A 25,561-nucleotide genomic window follows, 5' to 3' on the forward strand; every position below is an offset into this window, starting at 1 on the left:
TTTTTTATAGGGAAGCAAAGGACATGCTCCTCTGTCCTGGGTCAGGACAGTAGCCCTGTGTGTTGGACCCTGTTTCCCTCTCTTCTTCCCAGAGATGGAAATGGACAAATTCTCAGAGCTACAGCTTGTCCAAGGGAGGCGGGACAAAGCCCAAAAGAAGACTTGAAATAGAGTAGTGCCTCCAAAAGTGCACTTGGGATAGTGCAAGTGTGTGAGCTCACGTGCAGATGTGCATCTTTAAAGAGCCACTGTCTAAATATTTACCAAGTATAAACTCCTCTTTTGCTCCCTGTAGATGATAGTCCATTAGCATGTGTCTGTATCAGTGTTTTGTGAATCTCCTTTAGCATCATGCCAGAAAAATAGTGGGCATTCTAATGGGTGCTGATTTTGCACATCTTCTGAAATGGTTAAATGTTCCCACGCAGGGAAGAACAGACTTCAGAATTGCTTCCATTTCCTAGCATATGCTAGACATAATTAGATAGATATATATATTGAACTCTAGCCATGTTGATGTTGATAAATATTTTACCATTATCTGACACTTGTTGCAAGTATACATGATATTTTACTTCTGATTGCAGTCTGCAGTGAAGCTGCATTCTGTAGGTCCCATAAAAATGGGAGAACCCTTCATTGACTTTCCCTGTGATAACGTTAATGAAAGAGCAATTAATATATAAATGAGCGGTAAAAATACAGAAAAATTATCAGTGCCTGTGGTGAGTCAGTTAATAAGAAAGTAAAAATACATGAAATAATTACAGTGTTTGAAAGGTAAAAATGGCATGAGAAAAATGACTCAGTAGAATATTGAACTTGCTCCCTGAGACATTAGAGCACATGGCTTACAATATATTATTTACTTCTTATGACCCTTTGTCTTATTTACTCCTATAAATGTACTGGCATGTTTAGTTCTCTAGTCATTTTAAACCTTTCCAAATGAAATTAAAATGCAGATTTCTAACAGTTTGTCAGTGAAATGAGTGCCCTGGTAACCCTGGTAGCATGTCAAATCACTGCAGAGGTTTTGGGCAGGAGGATCATTTGGAAAGTGTGAGTTAATAGATACTTTTTCCCATTATATTTTATTAGTATAAAGTATATTCCCATTTGTTAGAGATATGCTTCTAACTGAGAAATATCTTAGATAATTTTGGTTTCTAATCAATATTTTTAAATCTTTTGTTAGAGCAACTGAAAGTGCACCTTGAAAGGATGCTGGACTTCACTGTGAGTGAAAGAATGTCAGTGTTTTAACATTAATTGTTGCTATATAAGAGGAAATAGTATTATTCATGACAATCCAGAATCAGAATTTTGGTATCTGGGAAGAAAAGTTAAAGATGTAATTGCATTCATTCTATGCTTACTTCACATGCAGCCATTAGTTATTGGGAAACAATTTAAATATATGTTGTTGACTACTGATCAGTGAGAACCAGGCACACAAATTGTCATATCCTGTTTCTGCTGGGAATTCTTCTTTACGCATGGGTTAAAGGCTGAAATTATCTCAGTTTATTGCCCATTGTGCCTTTCCTTTTTTCTTGGTTTCTTGCTTTCAATAAATGTTAGTTTTGGTCTTTTTGCTATTTGCATATTTTTGTAATGTTGACACTTCATTGTGAAAGAAATCAATGAAATGCTTCCCATTTTTTCTTATTGTTTATCACAAAATAATTATCACAATTGTCCCAAATACTCTTTATTTGATAGAGTGGAAACTTCTCATTTCCTCATATAAAATATGAGCTACTACGTGTAAAATAAGGCTTCTACAGAATTTATTATTTTCCCCTATGTCTCTGTAGTCAGTCTAGGCTGTAAACTTCCAGGTCCCACTACCATAACGGGACTGAGGTTTTCACCTCGGGTTACAGTAATTTCTAAAAATAAAGGGAGTAACAGTGGTGGTTCATTCCAGTAGCCTTCCTCACAAATGGAAGACTGGAATTGTTAATAAACACAAAGTGACATTTTTCTTTTTCTTCAACTGTCTCCAAAGAAGAACAAGGAGAAATATCCTTCTTCAGTCTCCGCAGTTAATCCTCTTCTGTATTGTTCCAAGTGTCATTTCTGTTCTGCTCCCCTACTGCAACCATCTCTGTGGTGGCATTGTGATCATTCCTGTGCTCTTTAGAGAATTCACTGTCTTTTTACTTTTTAGTATGAACGTGAAAGGTTTGTGAGTCTTTATTCTAGCATCAGTCAGAAATCAGAAGTATATATTGGGAAGTTATGTTTGAACACCCTGAAAATGGTTTGTTGGAAGTCAGTTGTTTGTGAATTCGTACTGGGATTGATATTTTCAATCACTGAGCATTTTCCTTGACTCCGTGGCACCTATCATGCCCAGCCTTCCCAGGGTACAGAGCAGGAGAAAATGGATTATGCCCTCAACAATAAAAGGCGAGTCATTCGACTGGTTCTGCAGTGGGCTGCTTTATATGGAGATCTACTACAAGAAGATGAAGCGGCAATGGCCTTTTTGGAGGTATAAAGGAATTGTCGTGTCATTGTACGGAAAAGTACCTACCAAGCAAGATAAGCTGAAAGCCTGTTCCTGGCCTGTAGAATTCTGTTATGAACTAAAGAGAAGTGGGTCATTTCAAAGTGCAAACTCGTAACTGTCTTTTGTCGGTTTTAGCTGCACGCAGTATATGCACAACAGTGCTTGAACCGTTGTCAGCCTCTGGACCGCTGAAAATATCTGCCGGAGTTGCAGACCCCTTTCAAAGCATTGCGTGGGTAGATTGCTTTACAGCAGTAGATGAATTTGCCTTTTTTAAGTATTTTCTTGTGAATAGTTCAGAGTCTCTACAGGTTGAACTGGGGGGCTGCTTATGCCTGCCTGAGGTGTGCCAGGAAGGAGCTGGAGGGTTCTCACTCTACAAAACCAAAAATCCTTTCCACTTGAATGAAAGCTGTACTGCAGCTATTGGAACTTTGTCTTCAGAACCCTTCTGATCCCTTAAAATAATTTAATTCCTCAACACTGGTTGTAAGGTCTTCGTGGTGGGTGCCATATCCTTGTATTTCTAAGAAGAGATGCACTGCCAATGTCATGTTAAGTCATTGTGATTGACATTATTATTACATATTGGGTTTATGGAACACAGTCCCATATGTTACTGGCTGAATAGAAGTTCTTGCCCCAAAGAGCTTAAAACTGAATCTAAGATAAGAGTTAGAAGAGGGGTATAGCGAGAGGCCTTAAGTATGACAGACAATACAGCAAGCCCACACGGGAAATCTTTTCATAATAGACAAGCTCAGTAGACAGACATAATGTCTTTCATTAGTCCAGAAGTTAAAGAATAATTACTAGTTGCAAGCACATAGATCCATCTTTGGGTCCGTTTTATGTAGGTGTAGCAGGAAGAGGTTGGGGTAAGGTTTAAGGGACCATAATAGTGTAGCAGACTGGAGTAGCTAAGGATCAACAAGCAAGTAGCAAATGAACCACTAAGGACTAACAACCGCAGTGGGGACAAAAAACCTATCATGACAGATTATTTGTTAATTTTATGGTCTTTATCCTTGATAATCCGAAAATGCAGGTTTTGCACAAGCAGTCAGTGAGTTAAAGAGCCTCATCAGGCTTCCCTTCTGCATGTGTAACTGTTTCTTTAAATCAGCTGGAGATAAACAAGTAGAAGTAATAGAGGGTTGGGCCCAGCATGTGTTCTTCTATGCAGATTATCATTCTTTATAATCATTAAGCTATCAGATGTCATCTCATAATCCTCTATCCTGAGTACTGCTCATTTACCCTTATAGTTATTTAGACTATTCTGTATCATTTACAGGAATTTTATGTATCTGTATCAGATGATACTAGAATGATTGCAGCACTAAAGGAGCAACTTCCAGAGCTAGAGAAAATTGTAAAGCAAATGTAAGCACAGTTTTTTCTTCTTTCCTCCCCTCACCCTTCTTGTCAGTAAATAGATGAAGAAAATTTATTGCTGATATCTATTAAAAATCCGTTCTGTGAATGGCACTCTGTCATACAAGACTGAATGTTTGCATGCAAGCTTGTTTGGATGAATGCCTATGGCCCTCTATTTCCACATTATCCTTGCAAACACCAAACTCTAATTAAAAGGTTGACAGAAGGAATAAGAAATTATGTACACACCACTGAAACTAAACTGGATGCTCATTTTGTGCTTTCATGGACTTCGTACAGTATTTTACCTGCCTTGGTCATAGATTAACTATGCTATCATCTAGCCTTCTTTTCATATATGCAAACATGAATACGTTGATAATGTAGTTTGACAAGTGGCCATGTTCTATAGGTGATTTTGTACACAAATTCTTCCAGGTAATATTTAATTATATATTCTATGCTTTACCTTTTCATAGTTCTGAAGAACCTAAAGCATCACAAAAGAAGGTAAGATAATTTATTTGTCCATTTTCTAAAGTAAAAGCTTTAGTGCAGCAAATTCATAAGCATCATATCTTTGGTAATCATGGGTATATTAAAACAACACATCGAGAAATAGCTTTTAACATTAAGTGTCAAATTTCGCATTGCTACTCTTTTTCCTGCCATTGGTAAGAGATCTATTATAGTTCATGTCTAGCCCATAATGTTGCTTTTTGCATTAATGTGAATCCTGATGATTCATTTTCAGCACAAAGTTCTTCTGCAGCTGTTCAACACAAGTGATGACAGAGCACAGAAACGCCAGCCTATCAGGGGCAGCGACGAAGGTGAGTTCCTTCTCTGCAAAGTTTTCTTGAGCCACTGAGATTTGCAGTAAATTTGTCTCTCTGAAAAAAATGGTCTAAAAATAAACAAAAGTACCTACCTACAGTTTTGAAGCTTGGCCTAAAGCAAACGCTGTTTGCTTTTGCTCACCCAACATTCTCCATCATTGGTTTGAAGTGCTCCTGGTCTTTTCCCTTAGTAACTTGTGCTATCAAATGCTGTGCTTCCTCAGAGAAAGATGTAAAAACCTTTAAATAAGGAACAAACAAAACAGGTGAGAACCAGCACAGACAGTGCCCATGCAGGTAATAAATAGTGGGTGGGTGCTGAAGGTAGTGTTTAAGCCTCTGTCACCCCTACCTAGTTTGAGCTAACATGTACAGCTGTTCCTTTGCAAGATAGGAGCGGAGCAGATAATCATGCCATGGATCTCTGCCCTGTGGCACACAGACGAGAAAACAAAATCTGCTGGTTTGTCCTATTGCTATTGTTTGATTCTCTGAAGACATCAAGGTAAAATTTACAGCAGTGTATCAGAATACAATTTTCAGTTGTACTGGCTTTTCATATTGACCTTTACTTCAGGCAGGTTGAAGCACTGCTATATGAACAAAATCCTGAGCTCTACTGATGAGATCTGTTCATTGTAAACAATGATACATGCCCCTTAAAACTCATAAATCTGAGGATTTCTTTGCAACTGCTAGGGCCAGTCTCTCAATGGTTGTTTTGGTGTGTCTTCATCTCAGAAAATAGCATCTGCTTCAAGGTGTTTGATATTAAAGGATAGCTCTTGCTAGCGAACAACAGTAAAAATAAGGGAACAAAATGCAAGGTCATATAGCTGAGAAAGCTGGTGGTGTAAATCAAACCAACGGAAGCGCCATTTCAAAAGTTGGAAGTAACTGTGTATGAACAGCAGACATCCTGCCAGGTGTGCAGCTTCTGTTGTCCATATCAGTGTTTTTTCTAGGTCTACAAAGAGCAGAACAGTTGCTGCTGCCAGGGAAGTACCACTTCTTGTGTCGTGTGGACAGGCAGTAACTGCCCCTTTCATACGGCTGCACCTTTCTCACTCGTAGGGCAGGCAGCACAATGAACGGTGAGAATCCATGGACAGCTGCAACCCCAGGGGCTGCTTGGCTTGGCTTGACAGCTGAGCTGAAGGAGTATTTTGCTAACTTCTTCTGTCCTAAATCCGTGTCACTTTGTGCTGCCTTGCTTTTTGCAGGCTAACATACTATCATATTGATTTCTAGGCAGCCTGAGGCCTGGGTTCATGTATTACTCTGTGAGCCAATTTGCACTGTACACTCAAGTGTATTCTTGTTCGGGTATTTTTCTTCATCATCCGCAACATTTTTGATTCAGCAATTATGTACTTGCCTGTAAAAAATGGTTGCAACACAGTTTGATTTCAGTTCTGACTGTAACCAAAACTATTTTCAAATCTATTTTGTAAATATGAAAAGTATTTTCCTATAATTAAGAGAGTTTGCAGCCAGTTTTCCTGAGTCTTGAAAAGAAGTGTTGATTTAAAATATTATAATGTCTGGAACATAACAAAGTGCCAGATTAAATTGGCATCCGTAAATAATGTAGCAATACTGAAAAAATAGTACTTCATGGTTTACTAAAAGCTCTGGGAAATCAGAGATTTCTACACTAGAAATTGTAGAGTATCTGAGGAATGGGGACCTATCAAAACTCCCCATTTTGTGGAGGTAGTGTAGTGTAGTGTGTAGTATGTAATGATTTATTGTTGCTTTATTTGTTTTTTATTTGTGAGGAGTGGCTACTGAAGTGAAAGTTATTTTTACAGTAAAGTCTCTGTGTTGTTAGCTGTGGCTTACACAGTGCAATCTTTTTTTCTTTAGTTCTGTTTAAGGTGTACTGCGTAGACCAAACCTACACCACTATCCGGGTGCCAGTGTCTTCCTCTGTGAAGGAAGTGATCAGCGCAGTAGCTGATAAGCTGGGTTCTGGAGAAGGCCTCATCATCGTAAAGATGAGCTCAGGAGGAGGTACTGTATTTGCATCATCTTAAACACTTCTCACGGTGAAGCAGAATATCAGGAGGGACTGAAAGACTAATTCAGTCAAGCCTTTTATATCTGTGTGCATGTTTAGCTGGTACGCAATTCTGTCTTAGACGCAAGTCCTTTCCCTGCTGCAGGCACAGACTGGAGCTCAAATGGGAGACAGCAAAAATGGAGAAGCTTGTGTATCTGCATGTTGCAGAGCAGAGCTACCCCGTTTCCTTCACTGTAAGACTTGTAAGAGTTTTTTAACAATAGGTACAGGAGGTAAGCATGGATAATGTCAGGTTAGACAAATTAATTGACAACAGCATAAAACACTGCAGCGTAGACATTGCAGTCATGGTCACTACCATGCTGGCCACTCTGTCCATGCAATCCACTACTGAGCCACTTAGTGCCAAGCCCATGGACCTAGTAGCATTGGCAAAGGGTCAGGAGCCAGCCCCCCACTATAGGCTGTGGAAATGGGAGAGTACCTGCAAGGTGAATTCAGCTGGAGAATTGGTGTTGCTGAAGTGCTGTGGTTGAGTATGACTGTGTGGACACACACAGAGCTGATGAGAACTGTGTTGGAAGGCATTTTTGCAAACAGCAATGCCTGCCAAAACCAGCTCAATTCCTGAGAACTGACACCAGGCAGGTCTACTTTTTGCACTTGCAGCAATTTTTTATTGTCAGATTTGCTGACAGCCAGCACACGCTGGAAGAGACTGTTTTGTAAGTTACTTCATTATCTTTTCTTTACCTGTGATGTGATGCTGTTTTAGAATTGCTGTAATGAGATTTGAGTACAGTTGCATTTCATCAGCTTCTTATGCAGTTACTGTCTTCCAAGGAAATTTCTGTTAAGAACAGCTCTTGAAATGCTTACAGCTCAGAGAAGAACGAATGGAGTCCCTAATTATGGCTGAATTTTTGCAGTTAGTTTCTAGAGATGGCAGCACAAGCTTCTTGACCTGTCTATACAGGATTCCAGTTCTGTATGCCAGATCTGTAGGAGACTGGTTTGGGCTGAGCTTGCTGTCACATTTCTTCAATAAAGAGGACCTTGTCATTATCTATTGTGTACCCTGGACGTTGGTTTACTGTGCAAAATTTGTTCCCAGAAGGGTGATATGTGCAGCTTTTGGATCAGTCCTGCTGTAAATTCTACATATATATAACAAACAATCTTCTGTTTCATGTTTACAGAAAAGGTTGTGCTCAAACCTCATGATGTTTCAGTGTTTACAACTCTCAGTGTTAACGGCCGGCTGTTTGCTTGCCCACGGGATGAGTTTGATTCATTGGTATGTATGCATGCAGTTCTCAGAAAGTTCAATTCTTCAGTTTATTTGAACATTCCGCCCTCTTTCTGTTATCAATGCATTAAGTAAAAACTAGTGGAAACATTCACACAAAGGGCTTTATCACAGTGCTATGGGATGAGCCCTGAAATTAAAACAAGGTCATGTTACAGTTTCCTAAGTAGTGCAGAAATCCATCTGATCCACATGACAGCACCTGCTCCCAGTATTCCCTGCGTCACACTGAGCATGTTAGGAAGAGCTGCATATTGTCACTAAGACATGCAGTAATTCCTGATCACAGAATTATATCCACAGGGATATATTGTTGAAGATAGATGTTACCAATTAAAGCATTCTGGAGTTTTGATTCTGACAGTAAATTCCTTAAAATCTTTTCTTTCTCAGCTCCACAAAATACTGTGTCAAAATCTCAGATGATTCTAACTAGAGTCACAGAAAATATTCCTGGTAGAAAGTCTGTTTTTTCTTAAGTAGAATTGTTCATAAGTACTTATAGTTTATACAGTAATTCTAACGATCTCCATGGGGTCTGCTTTTATAGAGTTTGATTTGACTGTACTTTTTGTTCCTTTTATTTCATTAAAAACAAATGTCATTGCCAAGTCATGTCAGCATGAACTCTATTACTCCTAGCCTTGTTTCAGCCTCCTGTATGCTTTTAACAAGCCACTTAGTATGTATGCCTGATTTCTTTTATAGATATGGTAAAATCTGTGCTTTGCTGCTGCTTTCAATTTAGTAGCCAAGGAATCCACATCCAGTGTACTGCAGTTCCATGCAGAGATACCCCTTGTTCAGTTTATTAAATTCTGGTGTTCCCTTAAGGTTAATTAATCCTGCCAAGTAGATACCCTCATGGGGCATGCTACTCTAAAGCAGGGGTGTTGCATCAGTACAATTACGCTGGGTACTTTTATATGGCTCTGCATTGTCTGTGTAGACATACCTTTGGCAGCAAATTGTCATGACTTTCCGTGCCTTTTCCCCTCTGCTGTTTACCATGGATCAAGTACTCGAAATGCTACAGGGAGCTCCAAGATAGAGGGCTGCAATGTGCTAGCTTTCATCAAGTGGACTGACTTCAGTAGGCATTAGGGAGGAACACTCAGCACCTTTAAAAAGGTTCTCAGCACTGCATAGCAGAATACATCCCCTTATCTGCTGCATTTTTTCCAAGAGGTATAAACAAATTGAAAAATGTTACGTTACCTCCCTCCCAGTTTAATCCTTTCACATTCCAATTTCTGGCTGCTGCCTGTGCATGTACAATTATTCGCATTACACTTCGCAATTCCCATGTGAAAATTGTTCTGGGTTATATGAATTTTCAAATATGCAATGAGTTTACATCTAAGTGCCTCTTTCCCAGCCTTGGAAAATATGTGTTTGTTATGGTAACAGCTATGTTGTGTTTGTCTCCAAATAGGGGAAAAAAAGCCCTCTTTCAGTCTGTGGGCAATTCTCTTTCCACAGATTTCTACAAATTAGGATTTTCTACACAAAACTGCTGTACCTTTAATTCATACTCTGTCTTAAACTAAAGAAATTTTGTGTTTGTGCAAATCCTAATTCAGAGCAATCTTCAGGCTGTTACAAGATTGATGGCTGTCCTGATTCTTTTAGATAATACTTCGCTTATACACACTATTTTTTAAAATTGTAGGTGGAACTTTTAAGGTAATAATGCCTGTGATTTAGTTTAATTATTTTTAATTAGTTTGTATTATGATGATATTTGAAAGACAAGTTTTCCCTACAGTACAAAGCAAGAACTTGTGCAGAAATAAAGCTCCTACATACTCTGTGTTGTTGAGAAAGTGACTTGACGTATTAATCTGGTCAGTCCTTTTTCTGTTGGTAATATAATGTTCTTATATAAAAGGGGATTCATTTAGTAAGCTTATATTTGATATTGCAGTGTGTAAATATGGTCTGTTAATCTTGCAGACTGTATTGAGTTTCAACTCAGAAAGGAGCCTGTTGACAATTCCCTGCTCTGTAATTATCTAACAAAGACCCTATGAGAAATTGAGAAAGAAACTCGTAAGTGAACTCTACTGCCCTCTCCTGGAAACAAAACAATTAAAAAGTCGCATCACAGGAAGCTTTACTGATGTGATGCGTTTGAATTTGCAAGAGGGTTGTTTGTTAATATTTTAGCAGCGCTGGTTAAAACACTTTGACCCTAATATATACAACAGACGACTTCAAATCTGACTCGGTCTCAAGCCATGTTTTAAATCTCTCTCTAATATAAGATTTACTTATGTACAAAACTGTAGATCACATCTCATTTATTGGGTGGTATGGAAGTGTCTTTCAAAAATGTTTTATACTTGAATAGTTTAAAGGATTCTTTCTCATAAGACTGTGTGCGTATAATTTTAATTAGCACAGCCGGGAGTTTTGCAATCACAAATAGTGCATCCGTGTACTGTCAAAGAGAAGGTATGAGGCTTATTTTATAAATGATCAAAAGATCTTGCAATCACTGCAGATTTCTGAAGTACGGCAGATGTAATAATTCTCATCATTAGAATCAGTAATTTGCAGAAGTATTTGGCTTGTGCTTTGTGGCCTAGTTATTTGTGTAAGTGAAAAAGGAAACTGATAACAAAAGCTCTGTGGAAAGACCTATGCTCCTAAACAAACAGACATGCTTTAGTTAGCACAACGTGTATTGAAGTATTTATTTCTGGCTTCAAATTTTATACCAATGCTAAAAATAACACACTGAGAACAGTCTGTTTTATTTCCTTACCATGCCTCTGAAGGGCTTTCAGAATTTTCCTGACTGTCCTGTGCATAGTGGATACTGATTTTGCACAGGGCTTCTCATTTCTTAATGCCGGCCTGTGGTTAAAAGCAAATTTCAGTTTTCCTATTAGAAACATGCTTAGGAAAATGGTCACACTGAAAAAAAAAAATCAAAAACATTATGGAAGAAAAGCACCAATCATGCATTTTTATACCATTTTTCCATTTGTAGGCACCATTACCAGAACAAGAAGGACCATCTACTGGTACAGTGGGAACATTTGAACTGATGAGCTCCAAAGACCTAGCACATCAGATGACAATTTATGACTGGGAGCTCTTCAACTGTGTGCATGAGGTATGAGGATCTATCTGTTCAGCAGATTAGAATCTGTTAGAAAATGTTTACTTGTACATTTTAGATTTGTGCATTATTTGAAAAATTTTCTCTAAGCTTGATTTTCAAAAATATTACAATTAAGCCACCAACAAGTTTTGAAAGTATAAGGCATTCTTAATTTCATAGAAAAATGCAAAAATTAAGTTAAACTTCTCCTGAACATGTGCTGCTTATTGAATTACTTTTGTATGCTTTAAGGTATTAACCTATTTATACAGAGTCTGTAGTTATGCTTTTAGTAAGCCTCAGCTATCGTCTGCTGGATTTACAACCTGAATCCATACAGCAATAATAAACTGCAGTGCACGTTGCAGGCTAGATACTTACCTGGTCATTCTTAGCCTCTTTCCTCTGTCCAAAAGATGAGATTTCTAAAAAAAAAAAAAATAAATACGCAACTGTTTTCTTTTTCCTAGCTGGAATTGATCTATCACACTTTTGGAAGGCACAATTTTAAAAAGACCACAGCAAATCTGGACTTGTTTTTAAGAAGATTTAATGAAATTCAGTTCTGGGTGGTCACTGAGATTTGTCTTTGCTCTCAACTCAGCAAGCGCGTTCAGCTGTTAAAGAAGTATATTAAGATAGCAGCCCAGTAAGTATACAGTCATCTGTGAGCTGGAAATGAGGTTCTGTATAGTCCATTTATTGTTGGTTTTGTTTTTTATTTTCAGACAGCCACACACAGTAGAGGTTAAAACATTCTCTATTTGGTAATTCTGTCCATTTCCTTACAGAGCTGTGTAGAACCTTGTTAATATATATTCTTCTTTTCTGTCTTACTCATGATTGCTCTTTGATCCATGATCTCTTAGGGGCATATTTTCACATCAAATTTGTGAGTAAATATATTTCAGCTCATTAGGAGAATCCTTCATTTACCTTTACACGCATTAGCAAATATTAATATACGAATTAGTAAATATTAACAAAACTGAGCCTTAATTTTCTTGAGAAGTATTTCTGGTGCTGTTCAGGAAGACCATTCTCAGAATTGCCCTGAGTGGGAAAACTGAGAGTGGAGAGGAAAGAGATGTGGTATGGAGATGATGAGGCTCGTGTTACCTTCAGTCTGCTTGGGATATTTTTCTGATACTTTTGTTTAAAAATGCAATGATACGAATGTCCTTTTTTGTTACTAACTGCTGGCTCAGAGGTTGGATAGCAGGCAATTCCTGCTGTTTTCTATTCTTCTATTCATGTTAAACTCTTCGGAGCCTTCAAGCCAAACATGTCGGCCTCAACGCCTTATCGCTGAGGTCAAGGGCAAGGGTGTGACCGACTCCAGAGGGAGCAGGGCCATGCCTCTGCCCTGCAGAGCTACAGGGTTTTGTCACTGTTGCCCTTTTCTTTCCTTTCCAGTTTGTGGTGTGTTTATTACATCTGTTGCTGTCTGAACAAACAGTGTGCAGAGGTGTGCAGTGAGGAACTGCCTCTTCAAATGTTTTTCTGTGGCTTTGGGCATTGTGACTAGAGGTCTTTAGGCTGCCTTCCTGAACGAAGGAGTTAATACTTCCAGTTAAACCATGAACTTTAACTTTTTTGCATTGTCAAGTGTAGTTGTGTGAAGGAAGAGATTACTGTTACAGCTGTGATGCCTCCCTCCTCCCAATTAATAATTCCACATAGCTGAAATCAGCAGTCACATTGAAACTCTGGATGAGGGTGCCTCCCTCCTGCGCGAAAGGCCCCACTCTGCAAGTACGGACTTCCTTCTGGGAACTGCTTTGGGCCCTCCGGTTGAAGCTGAAGATTTATAAAATCTAGTGGTAGGCACGCAGGATGAGGTTTATATTCAGGACAGAGGACAGAATTTACCTCTTTTAGTTTCTAAAAATACATACTCTGCATATTCCATTATCTCATTCCACAGAGCAAAGCTGGGAAGCAGGCCGCCAGCCTGGCGGGCTGTGTCCAGGAGAGGGCAGTGGCACCCGCACACAGACTCATCGGGGTCTTTTCTAAGCTCAGAGGCATGAAATAGGAAAATGTTGAAATGTGGTAAATTAAGACACAATAGTAATTTCCATAAACACTTGAAATCAAGTATCCTAAAAATTACAGTTAAATATCTCCTTAATAAACTGCCCTAGGGCATGGGTTCCTCAGTGTCATGGGTTTAATCCTAAACTATTTGCAACAGCTTGACAACCTCCTGTTTACTTCCATGTTTCTGGTATCGCTACAACGCTAAAAATAAATAGCTAAAAGCGGTCTGCTCTGCTGGGTCCTCTTTGTCTCCTAAAAGCAGAGAAATCTGAAGCACAAGATTTCCCTCCGTACGAACAGAGTGGGCAGGTTTAATTGCAGCTGCTGGAAAGGCACTGGGAAGTTTTGCCAGGCTGGCTGCCCTCTGTGCAGTGCTGCCATGGTAACAGGGGCTACAGCAGGCGGTAAAACAAACACAAAGTGCACCCAAGTTAGAGGGGAGAAAAAGCCAAGATACTGGATCAAAACACGTGGGCCCAGGCCTTGAAGCAATATCTTTGAGGAAGTTTTGCTTGTGAAGATCCTTGAGACCTAATGAGAACTTTACCCTACCTAGAAGTACTAGACTCATTAGAAAAGTGTTCGGGGAGAACAGTGCTGCACTATTAATCTTAGGCATGACTGGTGGTAACGAGATGCCTTGCACGTACCGATTTTCAAAGGTAACCGTTATTGAGAACCCTGTTTCAATTCTGTGACGGGGGGCTCAGATGCCATCGCAGAAGGCACATCATTTTGTGTCTGCCACCCTGCGCACCCTGTGATGCGTGCTCCCTGTCTGTGCGGGCAAGCGCAAGGCCAGGTGCTGGCTCCAAGTGCCGTGCACACGTGCTTTCAGTTCCAGGAGCCGTTGTTGCCTTTGCATCGGCTGGGAAAGGATGTAGAGGTTACCAGGTTCATCTCTTTTCTCCAGCCATTGCAGAATTAAACTTTCAAACAAAGGGGAGAAGCAAACTATATTTCCTACAGTGAGTTCTTCCCACATTAATTGTATTAGAAAGGCCTTCTAGGATGTACCTGCACATACGTTTATGGATATCCACAAAATCAGTTTGCATATATTTCCCCTTTGCAGATATACCCACAGGCTATTTAGAAGCCTTCTTGTGTATCACTGTAATCAGACAGTTTCATTCAGTTTTTGAAAATCATTCTTTCCAGACATATCCATATGTGATAACCCCAAGGAGCCTGTAAGAAATTTTTGAAGGGTGTGTGTTTACAGGGAAAATTCCAAGATGAATATGCTTGTCTAAGTACCAAGAGATTTTAACCACATGTGTGCTTGTGTTGGAGGCAAGGCTGTGTGCCTATGTGTGTGTTCACAGTTCATGCTAACAGGAAGATTCTTCCAGTACAGTCTGTTTTGGGAGACCTCTGCTCTAACCATACTGTGGTGCTTTGAGGGATCCACTTTCTGACATTTTACAGGCAGCATATATGCAGTGGAGCCATGCAGCACTGTTTCTCCTTCCTTACAGTGGTCCTCTACATGGAACTGAACTATTTAGTGTAGAGCCTGTAGAACTTACAGAATATTTCGTGTAGAATGTCATACATCCGGATGTATTTTAACAGGGACTTTGTCAAATTACATTGCTTAACAGGGTATTTAGCAAAACATTTCCTTTTTAAAATGAAAGATAGATTCAAATTATATATTGCAGATAGATACATTTGCAGCTGCCTACTATGTTAGAGCACTACTGCTGTGTGGTACTAATTATTTTTACCATGCCACAATTTATTCTCAATGTCACAGGCTGTGGACAGATATCCCTTTCTGGATTTAGTTGTGCCTGGGGAAGAGGTTATCACTGACAGCCTATCCTGACTGCTTTTCATCCCTGTCTCCCCTCAGATCCACTAACGAGGCACTCCCTGACTTGCTCTACTCAGAATAAGTTGAGGTGGCTTTAACATTTCAGCTTATCTTTGCTAACCTTGCGCACTGTCCCTAATCTGCTGTGGGAGAATTTGTATGAGCAGCTCTGCCAGAAGATCTGAGGGGGCAGCAGTCTCCAACAGACAGACCATCAGATGGGAGAGAGCGTTTTTTTCACGCGCTCAGTGTTCACACAGTGCAGACGCAAGTGAGACCCAGATCTAAAGGGCTTACCCACTCAATACATCGAGTCTGGTGAAATGGAGGGACAGAAAGAACAGAATAACAATAGGGTGATGTGGCAATTATGGAGTTGGACAGTAGGATGTGATGATTGTACTAATTTTGTCTGGAGCTGAGGATGCCTCAGAGCTAAGAGTGATGAATAAAAAAATCTGTCTGAGAATCATAGCTTAAATCTTGTGAAAGTTTTCTTGGTAAACAGCAAAAGAAGCAGAGACTGAGGTTCTGAAATCAGATGTTGGCAAATCAGTTGTGAAAAATAGCAAATTATTTGCAGGAACCTAGTGAGACACAGATGTATGAGATCTGGGCTTTGTTCTCTCTCTTCCCATTGAGTCAATGAGCCACCTGATGCAGTCGTGTGGGCTGCTCCTGTCAGATTGTGTCTACTCCTGCATATGCTGTATTGTATCTTCCGTAATACTCGGTTACACATTTTTTCCTGATTGTTAACAAAAGTTCTCCTTTGCATTAGGGATAAAGCGTGACCTAGAACTCCTAGTGCCCAGGACCTCTTAAAGGATGCCGATAACAAAGGGCAGTTCTTTGCTTGAAACATCCTAAAGAGTTCCAAAATCTACAAGTACTAGGTAGAAATCATATACAGCGAGAGAGGTCACTGGCACACAGGCATCTCTAGACAGCTGGTCTTCTCCCTTTAAAAATACTCAGTGCCCCTGTAAACTGCGATGGAGATTGTCTAGGGACAGCTTCCAGCATTCAGTAGCTGTTCAGAAGCTGTCAGCACATTCTGCAGCAACTGAGGTTGTAAACCAGTTGCTTCCACTGTTTCTGGTATTCCCTGGGACTGAATTGAACCCCATCTCAGGACTGTGTTTCTGGGTGTGGAGGAGCTTCAAAGACTCCTTTAATGTCCTGCAGAAGCTGGCACTCAGTGAAGTGGAAGCAGGAGGTCATTTTAGGAGGGAGAGGAAAGGAGCCTCCGGAGCATGGTGGATTACTCACACGTTGGTGAAGTGGTGTGCCGCAGGCATGCTGGCCAGGGCTGCATGCAAATTCAGTCTCATCTATGCTAGATGCCTGGGTTCAGCTCTCTTCAGGTTGTCATGTGTACTTGTGTCCTGACCGATACGTGCAACTTAAAACCTGGCCCTTTGTGTTTCAGCTGTAAAGAATACAAAAATCTGAATTCCTTTTTCGCTATTATTATGGGACTGAGTAATGTTGCTGTGAGCCGTCTCTCGTTAACGTGGGAGGTAAGTCTTAGCTAAAATCCAATTCCAAGAAGTTTGACTGGAATTTGTGCTTTTGGTTAGCAAAAACATGACTTGGGCCTTTATTATTGGTAAAATTAGATCTACTAATTCAGCTCCTGTGCAGAAGCCTTTAGCTAAGGCTGACAATTCTTATTAGTAAGGCAGTATATCCATGGATGTGTTGAATACTCGCAAGCATTTAACAAGAGTGACAACAGCAGCTTCTATTGATGAGCTAAACTGCCCAACAGATGAGCGAGTTAGCCAGTTAACATCTTACATCAGCCCATCCTCTGACTGTACTGATCATTCAGTGAGATCGCTCCATAGATACTTCTCTAAACTCCGTCCTCTGTTTATACATCTTATTTTCTGATCTCCATATGGACTCTGTGGCCCTATTAAAATGTGGGTTTGTCCTAACCAGTTCTGGTTTTCTCTCTGACATGCATTCCCCTGCTTGCTGTCAGTTTGGTCTTCATTCTCAAACCTTCCACCTTTTTCTGTGGCTTTGCTGTTTTGTATGTGAGGATATACAAAGGGTGCAATGTCCAGCAGGGAGAGATAGTAAGCACATGTAACCGCTAAGAACATACTGGTTGTCAAAAGCAGCGCAGATTTGAATGCGCATGTATTTTGTTCATTTGACATTCAAAATAGTTAGCATGACTGAGGTCATTGGTGCAACTGGGACCAAAATTTGAACACTTTTAAAAAAGAGCTCCGAAATAGGAGATCAGACTAAGACACCAGTCCGATTTTCAAAAGTACATGTTGCACGTGGTATATACAATCGGTGCTAAAAGAAAAGATTTGCAGATCAGTTTCTCCAAATAATGACCCTTCATTTGTGGCTATTGAGAGGAATAGTTGGGAGAGCTGAGACAGTACAGGAGGGAAGAGGGAATTGCATGTACCTACTATATATGGCAATCTGAAATGGGCACAGGGTCTGAGCTGGAGGGGCACAGATCATTTCTAGGTGCGGGGTATGAACTTGAGTTCAGGGAAATGTTAATCATGCTCTGATTCTGTAGGCAGTCAGTTTATAAAGAGAATCTCTGGAGCTTGATTTTTAGCCAGATATATATACAGAATATGCTTTAAAAAAAAAAAAACATGTCAAGACTTGATTTTTGCTATATTATCATGCATTTACATTAGTTGCATGCACAAATTAGATATTTGCAGGTGCAAATGTCCAATTATACCACTTATTTCACAAATACCTAATCTGCATGCATATGCAAACTAGGCACAGAGTTGTTCACACACATCATTAAAAATTAGGCCCTTGCTGTGGCACAGTGTAAATATCTTACTAGGGTACACACTTCAAATGCAGAAAGTATTGCAAAAAATCATTTCTGCACTATAAAGTCTCTATTAATTTTTAATGTTACCCGCTGCCAGCAGTAGTCTGATTTAATTTCTTATTAAAACTAGAAAGCTGACATATTCTGAGCATGCATAAAACATTACTGTGATCTCTGAAACTAATTTATAACGCATCTTACGGTGTTTATAGTAAAGTTATTTAATATATATAACATAACATGAAGGGGAAAGAAAATATTTGGTAAAGCCCATCTCATCGCAATCACTGCCTGATCAACTGACCGTGATTTATTTGTATAGGTATTGTGGACTGAAAGACTATTCGTTAATTTATACCCCAGAAAGCAGCAGAGGCCCTTGGCTGCTGGGCACGCATTGAGCAATAGTTGGTGATACATCAGCACGAACAAAAAAACCTTGCGAGGGCAGTTCATCATAGGTATGAATAATTAAGCTGAGCTACCCCTACGCAAGCTATGTGTAAATTATATTTTCAGATAGCCTATAATCAGGAGTGTCCTGAAACCATTGGCTTGAACTTTCACTTACATTCTGAATTCAGTGATTGCAGTGTGAGCCAAACAAAAATCTGAATCTAAACATCCTAAAGGAGTAAATTCAAGTTGGGGTTTAAATCAGGATCCAGGTTTCATGGCTGGTCCCGTCTCTATTTATAATCTGGTTGCTAGGAGACATGTTGTATTTTAGATTAGCACATTGTTAGAAATATCTGGCAAAAAGAGCACTTTCCTGACTTAGGGCGTTGTAGATGGAACTAGCATTTACAGTAAAATTACCACACAAATTGGATTTAATTAAGGTTTGCTATTTTTGTTTTTATTAACAGAAACTTCCAAGCAAGTTCAAGAAGATCTATGCAGAGTTTGAAAGCTTAATGGTGAATAGCAATAGATCCCTTATTCTATGCACAATCTGAGCTAATTCAGTTTCTGAGTAACTGATTTGAATTCCTTGATTCAGAACATTTTATATGTCCTTGTTTGACTTTAAGAAGTTTATGATCCCATTTTAGAGCTGCTAAAACAAGTATGTATGACTAATAAATTATACTCTTAGGAACCTACTCTGAGAGAACTTATGTACCACTCAAAGTTAATCTGGGAACTCAGAAAAGCTTTATCACATGTTTTCCTATAGTACATATGGGAAATTACATTTTCCAACCTGGATTTTTCCAGGCAATACATTTTAGTGTTACAACATATGCAAAACTGGATCTGCAGCTGCAAGGAGGGAGGAAAAAATGTGTCGTTCCTTTTATGAACAATTTTTTTGTAATCATATCTTACCTTGCTATTTGGCATGAAAAACGTTTGTGTTTAGCAGCTGCATTTTCATCATGTAAGCTATATGGGAGAATGATAAAAGGTGTCTTGGTTTGCAGATGCACTTTAAAGGCACAGGAGAAAATAATGATTTTAATAAATGCTGTGACATCTAAATGAATGCATACAGTGTCTCAATACGTATAATAACACATAGTAGTAATTATTTGATTTCTCTTTTTTTCTTAAGGATCCATCAAGAAACCATCGGGCCTACAGACTAACTGTAGCTAAATTGGACCCTCCAATAATTCCTTTCATGCCACTACTTATAAAAGGTAAGCTTGGATGTTACCAGAATTATTAACTTGAAAGCTATTTGTCAAATATTTGAAGAATGAGAGTAGCAGCAATAAAAAGCAAAAATCAATCTCAGTGTGAGGTATGATCTTTCTCCATTATAAAGAGCATGACACAGAGACAAGAAAAACTGCTTTAGTACATCAGAATATCATACCTCAATTTTACTAGTCTCAGAAATGCTGCAAATTAAGAACTAAATGTTTTACTTTTATAGCTGCTTTGATTTTTGTAAGGGATAGATAAAATGTTCCGCTGTTTTGTATGGCCACAATTCAGTAATGGGCTTTTATGTGGCTTTTATTTCTATACAGACATGACGTTTACTCATGAGGGAAACAAGACATTCACTGACAATCTAGTAAACTTCGAAAAAATGGTATGTATGACATATTTGAAATGAAAATTTAAAGAGACCTCCCTACTCGTCTCTTCAAGAGTGAACTTCTCAACAATGACTCCCAGGGCTAGAGAAAGTGAAGGCAGGACCAAGAGCTGGCAAAAATAGTCTGCGTTGTGCGCAGTGCTTGGGGACCTCTGGGTTTCTGCAAAACCTCATAGAGGTGGAGAAGCAACTGCCCACTGAGCCATGCACAGCCAAAATGCTTCCTAGGAGAGGCAAGCAGCAGTGACAGGAAGCAGAGTTGTTAGAGACAATTTTTAATAGCCAGTTTGGGATCAGGCTGTGATTTTAACTGCTCTTCCTTTGAACAGGACTGAACTGCCTCAGGCTGGGATAGTTCTGCATTGCTCCTCAGAGAATGAAAGCAGCTTTAGTACAGAATGTGCACAACATCTTATTTTCTTCTTTCCTTTAATAAGTGAAAAGAGACTTCTCTGACTTGATTGCTTTCATATTGGAAAGGGCGATCAATGATAGAAGGTTAGATTATGCTCAAATTTGATTTATTTTAAATCCTGCACTTCAGCTTTCATGATTTCAAACAGCGTTGTCAAAAACTGTAGGCCGGCAACTTCCCATGGCAGAAATCTCGACTGAAACTCAAGTTTCAAGTAAGAAGCAGTTTTCTTGGTGATTCCGTGATTCTTGGTTGCTAAGGCCATGTTGTTAATTAATGTGGTTAATGACACCTACATCTGAGAACGAGGGTTAGCCAAGCCCAGCTACGAGCAACTGCACTGCAAAACCAAACCTGACTTACTGTTTCTGCAGTAAAGCTCCACTCAGCAGCCATGCTAGAGCGTATCTACTCTGGCACCTCTATCTGCATGTTCTTAGTACTACAGTAACCAGAACAACCCCGTGGTTATTTCCACTGCACTGCAGAGGAGCTTGTCTTACCTGCTGAGCACTGATACCACAGAGGGGAATCAGCTCTTTAGAAAACTTCACAGTGATATCATCATTCTGAGTTAATTCTTCTCTTAGATTTTAGTCTGCAGCTCCAGGACAGCCTCTGTCCTAGGATGAAAGTACCTCTCTACTAAGCTGAGACTTTTTTGTGGGAAAACCATAGTGCTAATGCCTGAGTAAGAGCCTGACCTCACTTTGCAATAATGACATTCTTTAATTGCATACGCAGACTGTGTTGCCATCTCCTTCCAAAGTTCTTGAGCCTTCTATCTCCAGAAAAGGGCTTTTTCCTGGACTACTTGTTATAATTAGATGATAGATAAATAGATATATTTTAGTGTAGGTAGTGAATATTTTGAGGAACACAAAGAGACCTCAGACTTGACTGGAGCACCTCCGAAGCAGGAGGGATGGCAGCTGCATTGCTGTAGCCATGGCTCTGTGGCTGGCTCTGTGTTCTCCACCTCACTTGGCCTACTTAAACCTCCTGAGCCAGAAGAGCTGGTACATCCGCAGGCCTCAGAGCTGAACGCCTCAGGCTCTTCTTTATGCCTGATCATGTGTAAAAGCCATTACAGGAGGCAGGTGCTCTCCTGTGAGCACTTGCCCATAGACAGAATTTCAACCCAGCCTTGTCATTTAGAAATGGTTCTGCACCACTCTGTACCACAGTTTGGCACTCCCAAGGCCAAGACTGAATTTTGTAGCAGCTTAAACTGATCTATATCTGGGCTGCTGCAGATCTGCCCTTTTCACCCTAGTCTGCACGTTGCCTCATCTTCAGGTGTATGTTATTTCCAGAACGTGGATTTACTAGTAGTACCCAAAGGTGTTAAATAAAATTTTGTACTGCATGAATGTAGTATCACCCATTTTGATCAATAATCTAAGCTTTGAGCATTCCCTTTAGGAGGGGAAAGTGAAGATCAATTAATGTATTTTTGATGCTATGTATTTTTCAAAGAATCAACATAATGTCTCATGTTCCTCCATGCAACAGAAAGGGAAATGTTCTCCTTTCTCAGTATTCTAAAACTTTGTTCAGTTAGTGCTCTACCTAAAAGCTCACTCTGCGCATTCTCCAAGCCTTACTACAAGTATATCTTTTGTGTTTTTAATGTTCTTCACTGGCTATTCTGCATGCTTCTATGGTGTTTTTACTGCTTCTCTCAACCCATATCTCTTCACAGAAACATGTATTCAGATTCCACCCACATAATGCATTCAAATCCTAATGTGGACCTGGCGGGTTTTAGCTTTTTGCATGTGTCATCAGGTCAAGCAGAGAAGAAAAGCCTACTGTTAAACCTCAGTCGCTACCGCCTACTTGTGTTAAGCTTACAACTGTCATATCCACACATAATTGCCAGATATTAACTAGTGAAGACAAGACCACTCAGCCAGATAACACACAGATAAATTCAGCTCTCTTTACATAAGTATAAACTCAAGGTAAATCTGTGATGTTATTCTGCTATTTTCAGGAGAAAAGCAGAAACCAGATTTCCTCACAGGAATCCTGTCCTGCGATTTGTTGTTTCTGCCGCTTTGTTCTGCTGCATGATGTTCTGTCACAGGCAGAGGGAGATACCTCTGAATAATACTGCTGGAAGCCACTCTATTACTGATGTCTCTAAAGCATCTTCCTTCTTTGGAAAATCATTTCCCTTGATCCATCCTAACTTTGATGGTTGCTGAAGTTTATGAATAAAAATATCTGGGCAGTTGCCATGGGTGGTGCCATTTGCCACCGGAGGAGGTGGGTCCCTCCGTCTCTCGTGTAAGCACAGTGATGAAACTGAGAACAGCCTCTGGCATCGTGTCTGCATTCTCACCACAGAGCTCTGATCCCGACAGCTGATGTGCTGCTGACAACTTTATTCCTGTAACTGGCAGCCAAAAGTAGAAGTTTGATCTAGTGGCATCTCTTCAGCTGAAACAGCTTCCTTTAAATCTTTTATATTTTCTGATGTTTCTGTTATTATTTATATTAAACAATGCATCTTAAAACAAGCAGGAGCTGTCAGACAGTGCCTGAGCCAGGAGTTCCCCGCGTGCCAGGAACAGCGAGGCCTGGTTCCGTAAACGTTTGTGTTTCATGGCTGCCTGAGCTCTGCTCAGAGCTCTCCTCGTGGCCGGGGTATGTGTGGTTTCTTCATGGCTGGGGAATTCTGTGTGAATAGGCTTTTGTCATAACATAGGAACTTGCACTACAGCCTTTTCCCTGAAGGAGACAGGAGAAGAGGGCACTTACACGATCTTTCTCTTGTCCACAGCCATCTATTTTCATAGAAAATTGGTAGGAGCTTTCTTATGTTTGAAAACTCTGTGTTCTTTTTTTCAAATTTGACAGAATTATCTAGAGAAGGGAAAAACAGACAGATGGTTTTAAACCACATTAGCCTAGGTTTTTTTTTTAGCAAGTCAAGCTGAAAAGGAAAGGGATTGAGTCAATTTTTTCCTGCTACGCTTTCCCATAAATCGGTATTTTCAGAGGTGTAGTGGCACAACTGTGGTCTTGGCGGTAGTGGGGGGACATCACTCTGCAGAACATTGCTGAGCTTTACCTGCTGCTGCCTTTGGTTTTTTTGTTTGTTTGTTTGTTTTGTTGGGGTTTTTTTGTTTGGTTGGTTTTGGTTTTGCTTTGCTTGCCTTTTGCCTGCTCCTTCTTCCCCTTCCCCATCTCCCCATCTCCTTGGATGCCTTTTATCTGGAGGAGGCTGTGAGGAGTGGGAGGGCAGGGACGGCCAGCCAAGGAAGAGAATACCGTGTTTGGTAGAGCCACTGTTATGTGTAAAGACAGAAATTTGTAACTGGACCCACTTGGTTTGTACAAGATGTGGCCAAACAATATTGAATGTGTCTGAAATAGGTATACTCTTTGTATTTGCACTGTGCTTGTGCTCTTTACTGTGCCATTTATTGCATGATGCAAAGGAGGGGGGTGGAGAAAACAAGCATTTGGCCTTAAAATCCAGCCTGGAGCATGTTATTTATACTTTTATCGGTAAGTAAACAGAATAACTAAATCACTAGTATTACTAGTGTAAGCATTTAGTAAAAGGCTTTGTCTTCAATACCAAACAAGACATGGTTTTAGAGAAGTATTGAGGGTCTTTTACTTATCTCATTGTAAGAAGCTGATGGAGACAAGGTACAGGCTGTTTCCACCATGTACCTTCTAGGTTGGCATATACTCCATGACCTTGTGTGGTAAAAACTACCTGCATCTTTCCTCCTCTAGTAAGTTGTCAGTAGATGTTAGTTGTAAATGTTGTTTTGGAAGACCCATCTATGTAAAAACTGAAGACGTATTTGTCATAGAGGAACAAGCAATGAATAGGCTTGTAAAGTTTTGGAAATTATGTAGTTGTAGTTTGGCAGGTTGAGGACATTTTGAGAGCTGCAAGTAGGTGAAAGATAAAAAGATGGCAATAGACAGCAAACACAACTAGTTTGTGATCTAGAATGCACATTTGTCTTTTAGGTCCATTAATGACCCTCTTTTCAGGTGAAGGAGAGCCCCCAAAACTGTCAGTAGTATTAGTTCCTATAAACTCTGTATGATTTAGCAGATACAGGACAACCTACAACCTGCAGCGCAGTACATGGCAATAGATAACATTCAAGTGACACTGCTTTTATAGCTATATATTTAGAAAAAATGTAAAAGCCCTTTCCTAGAATTACATCTTGCCAGGGAAAGAAGAGAGAGGAAAGTGAGGGAAGTACTGAGCATGACTCTCCGTAAGGACAGACAGTATTTCATACTCTTGACCACTTACTGATTTGTGCTTTTTTCAAATCTCAGCTGCATAATCCTGACTGCCAGTACAGAATTTTGTATTCATAGAGAGCGGGAAGATGCAATTACTTGGGAACTTTATCAGTGCCATTTCTCAAGTCATCAGACAGCCTGAACAAAGATCACTTTCCGTGGCACCATCTCCGCGTTGCACTACCCAGCATGTCTCAGAAATGGCACCTGTAGAGGGAGCAGAAGTCACGAGAGAGCTCTCAAAGTGCTGACCTGCCATAGCAGCACAAGACAGTGCCATGGTGCTGGCCACTGATGCTTCTTTTTGTCAAGTCTCTTCACCCTTCAGGTGTGAAATGAGGATTAGAAAATCTGCGCATATTGGTTTTCGGGTTTTGTGGAGATGAACAAAAGGGAATTCACACTCTCATCCTTATGCAAAAAAAGGGCAAACATTCTTTCATTTTTGGAACATAAAGATTATGCAAAAAGTGTATGACTAAAGCCCTTAGTAGTTTTCTATGGCATGTATGAATATTTATAACATTTAGAAACCTGGGTTTGGAGTGGATTAGAAGATAACATGCTGGCCTGCTGCCACTATTCCAGACTGCGTAAAACTTGAAAGGGTATTGTTGTGTATATATAGCATGCTGGTAGTAGCGGTGGCTTGGCGTATTATGCAATTGGTTCTATTTCAGAAAGATCCAAATTTAGGTTTGTATGGCTTTTTGATGATGGTCTTTCTTAGCACAGTGAGTAAACAGAGGTTAATTTTTGCAGGCATTAACTAGAGGTAATCCTCTACTTGGAGAAAAATTGTAAGGAGCTGGCAATTAAACTTCCATCTGAACATTTTTTCTGTACGTGTTTCTAGTTTTCTTGAGTCAAAAGAAGACAATCCAACTTATCTACAAGATTCAGGAAAAG

The 25,561-nt window shown here is 39.8% G+C and overlaps 1 protein-coding gene across 2 annotated transcripts in view; it reads left to right on the top strand.

Annotated features, from left to right (window-relative positions):
* The window catches only part of RAPGEF4 (Rap guanine nucleotide exchange factor 4), a 156,152-nt gene that overhangs the window by 125,502 nt on the left and 5,089 nt on the right, over window positions 1-25,561 (top strand). For both annotated transcript variants that reach the window (XM_054208785.1, XM_054208787.1), the window contains 12 exons: window positions 2,353-2,503; window positions 3,819-3,907; window positions 4,381-4,411; window positions 4,656-4,734; window positions 6,610-6,756; window positions 7,966-8,063; window positions 11,074-11,199; window positions 11,658-11,836; window positions 16,485-16,575; window positions 18,761-18,811; window positions 19,450-19,537; window positions 19,874-19,938. In XM_054208785.1, coding sequence (XP_054064760.1) covers window positions 2,353-2,503; window positions 3,819-3,907; window positions 4,381-4,411; window positions 4,656-4,734; window positions 6,610-6,756; window positions 7,966-8,063; window positions 11,074-11,199; window positions 11,658-11,836; window positions 16,485-16,575; window positions 18,761-18,811; window positions 19,450-19,537; window positions 19,874-19,938 — 1,195 coding nt within the window. The remainder of the gene's footprint in view (window positions 1-2,352; window positions 2,504-3,818; window positions 3,908-4,380; window positions 4,412-4,655; window positions 4,735-6,609; window positions 6,757-7,965; window positions 8,064-11,073; window positions 11,200-11,657; window positions 11,837-16,484; window positions 16,576-18,760; window positions 18,812-19,449; window positions 19,538-19,873; window positions 19,939-25,561) is intronic.

This window comes from Rissa tridactyla, chromosome 7, assembly GCF_028500815.1.
Source record: "Rissa tridactyla isolate bRisTri1 chromosome 7, bRisTri1.patW.cur.20221130, whole genome shotgun sequence".
NCBI lineage: Eukaryota > Metazoa > Chordata > Aves > Charadriiformes > Laridae > Rissa > Rissa tridactyla.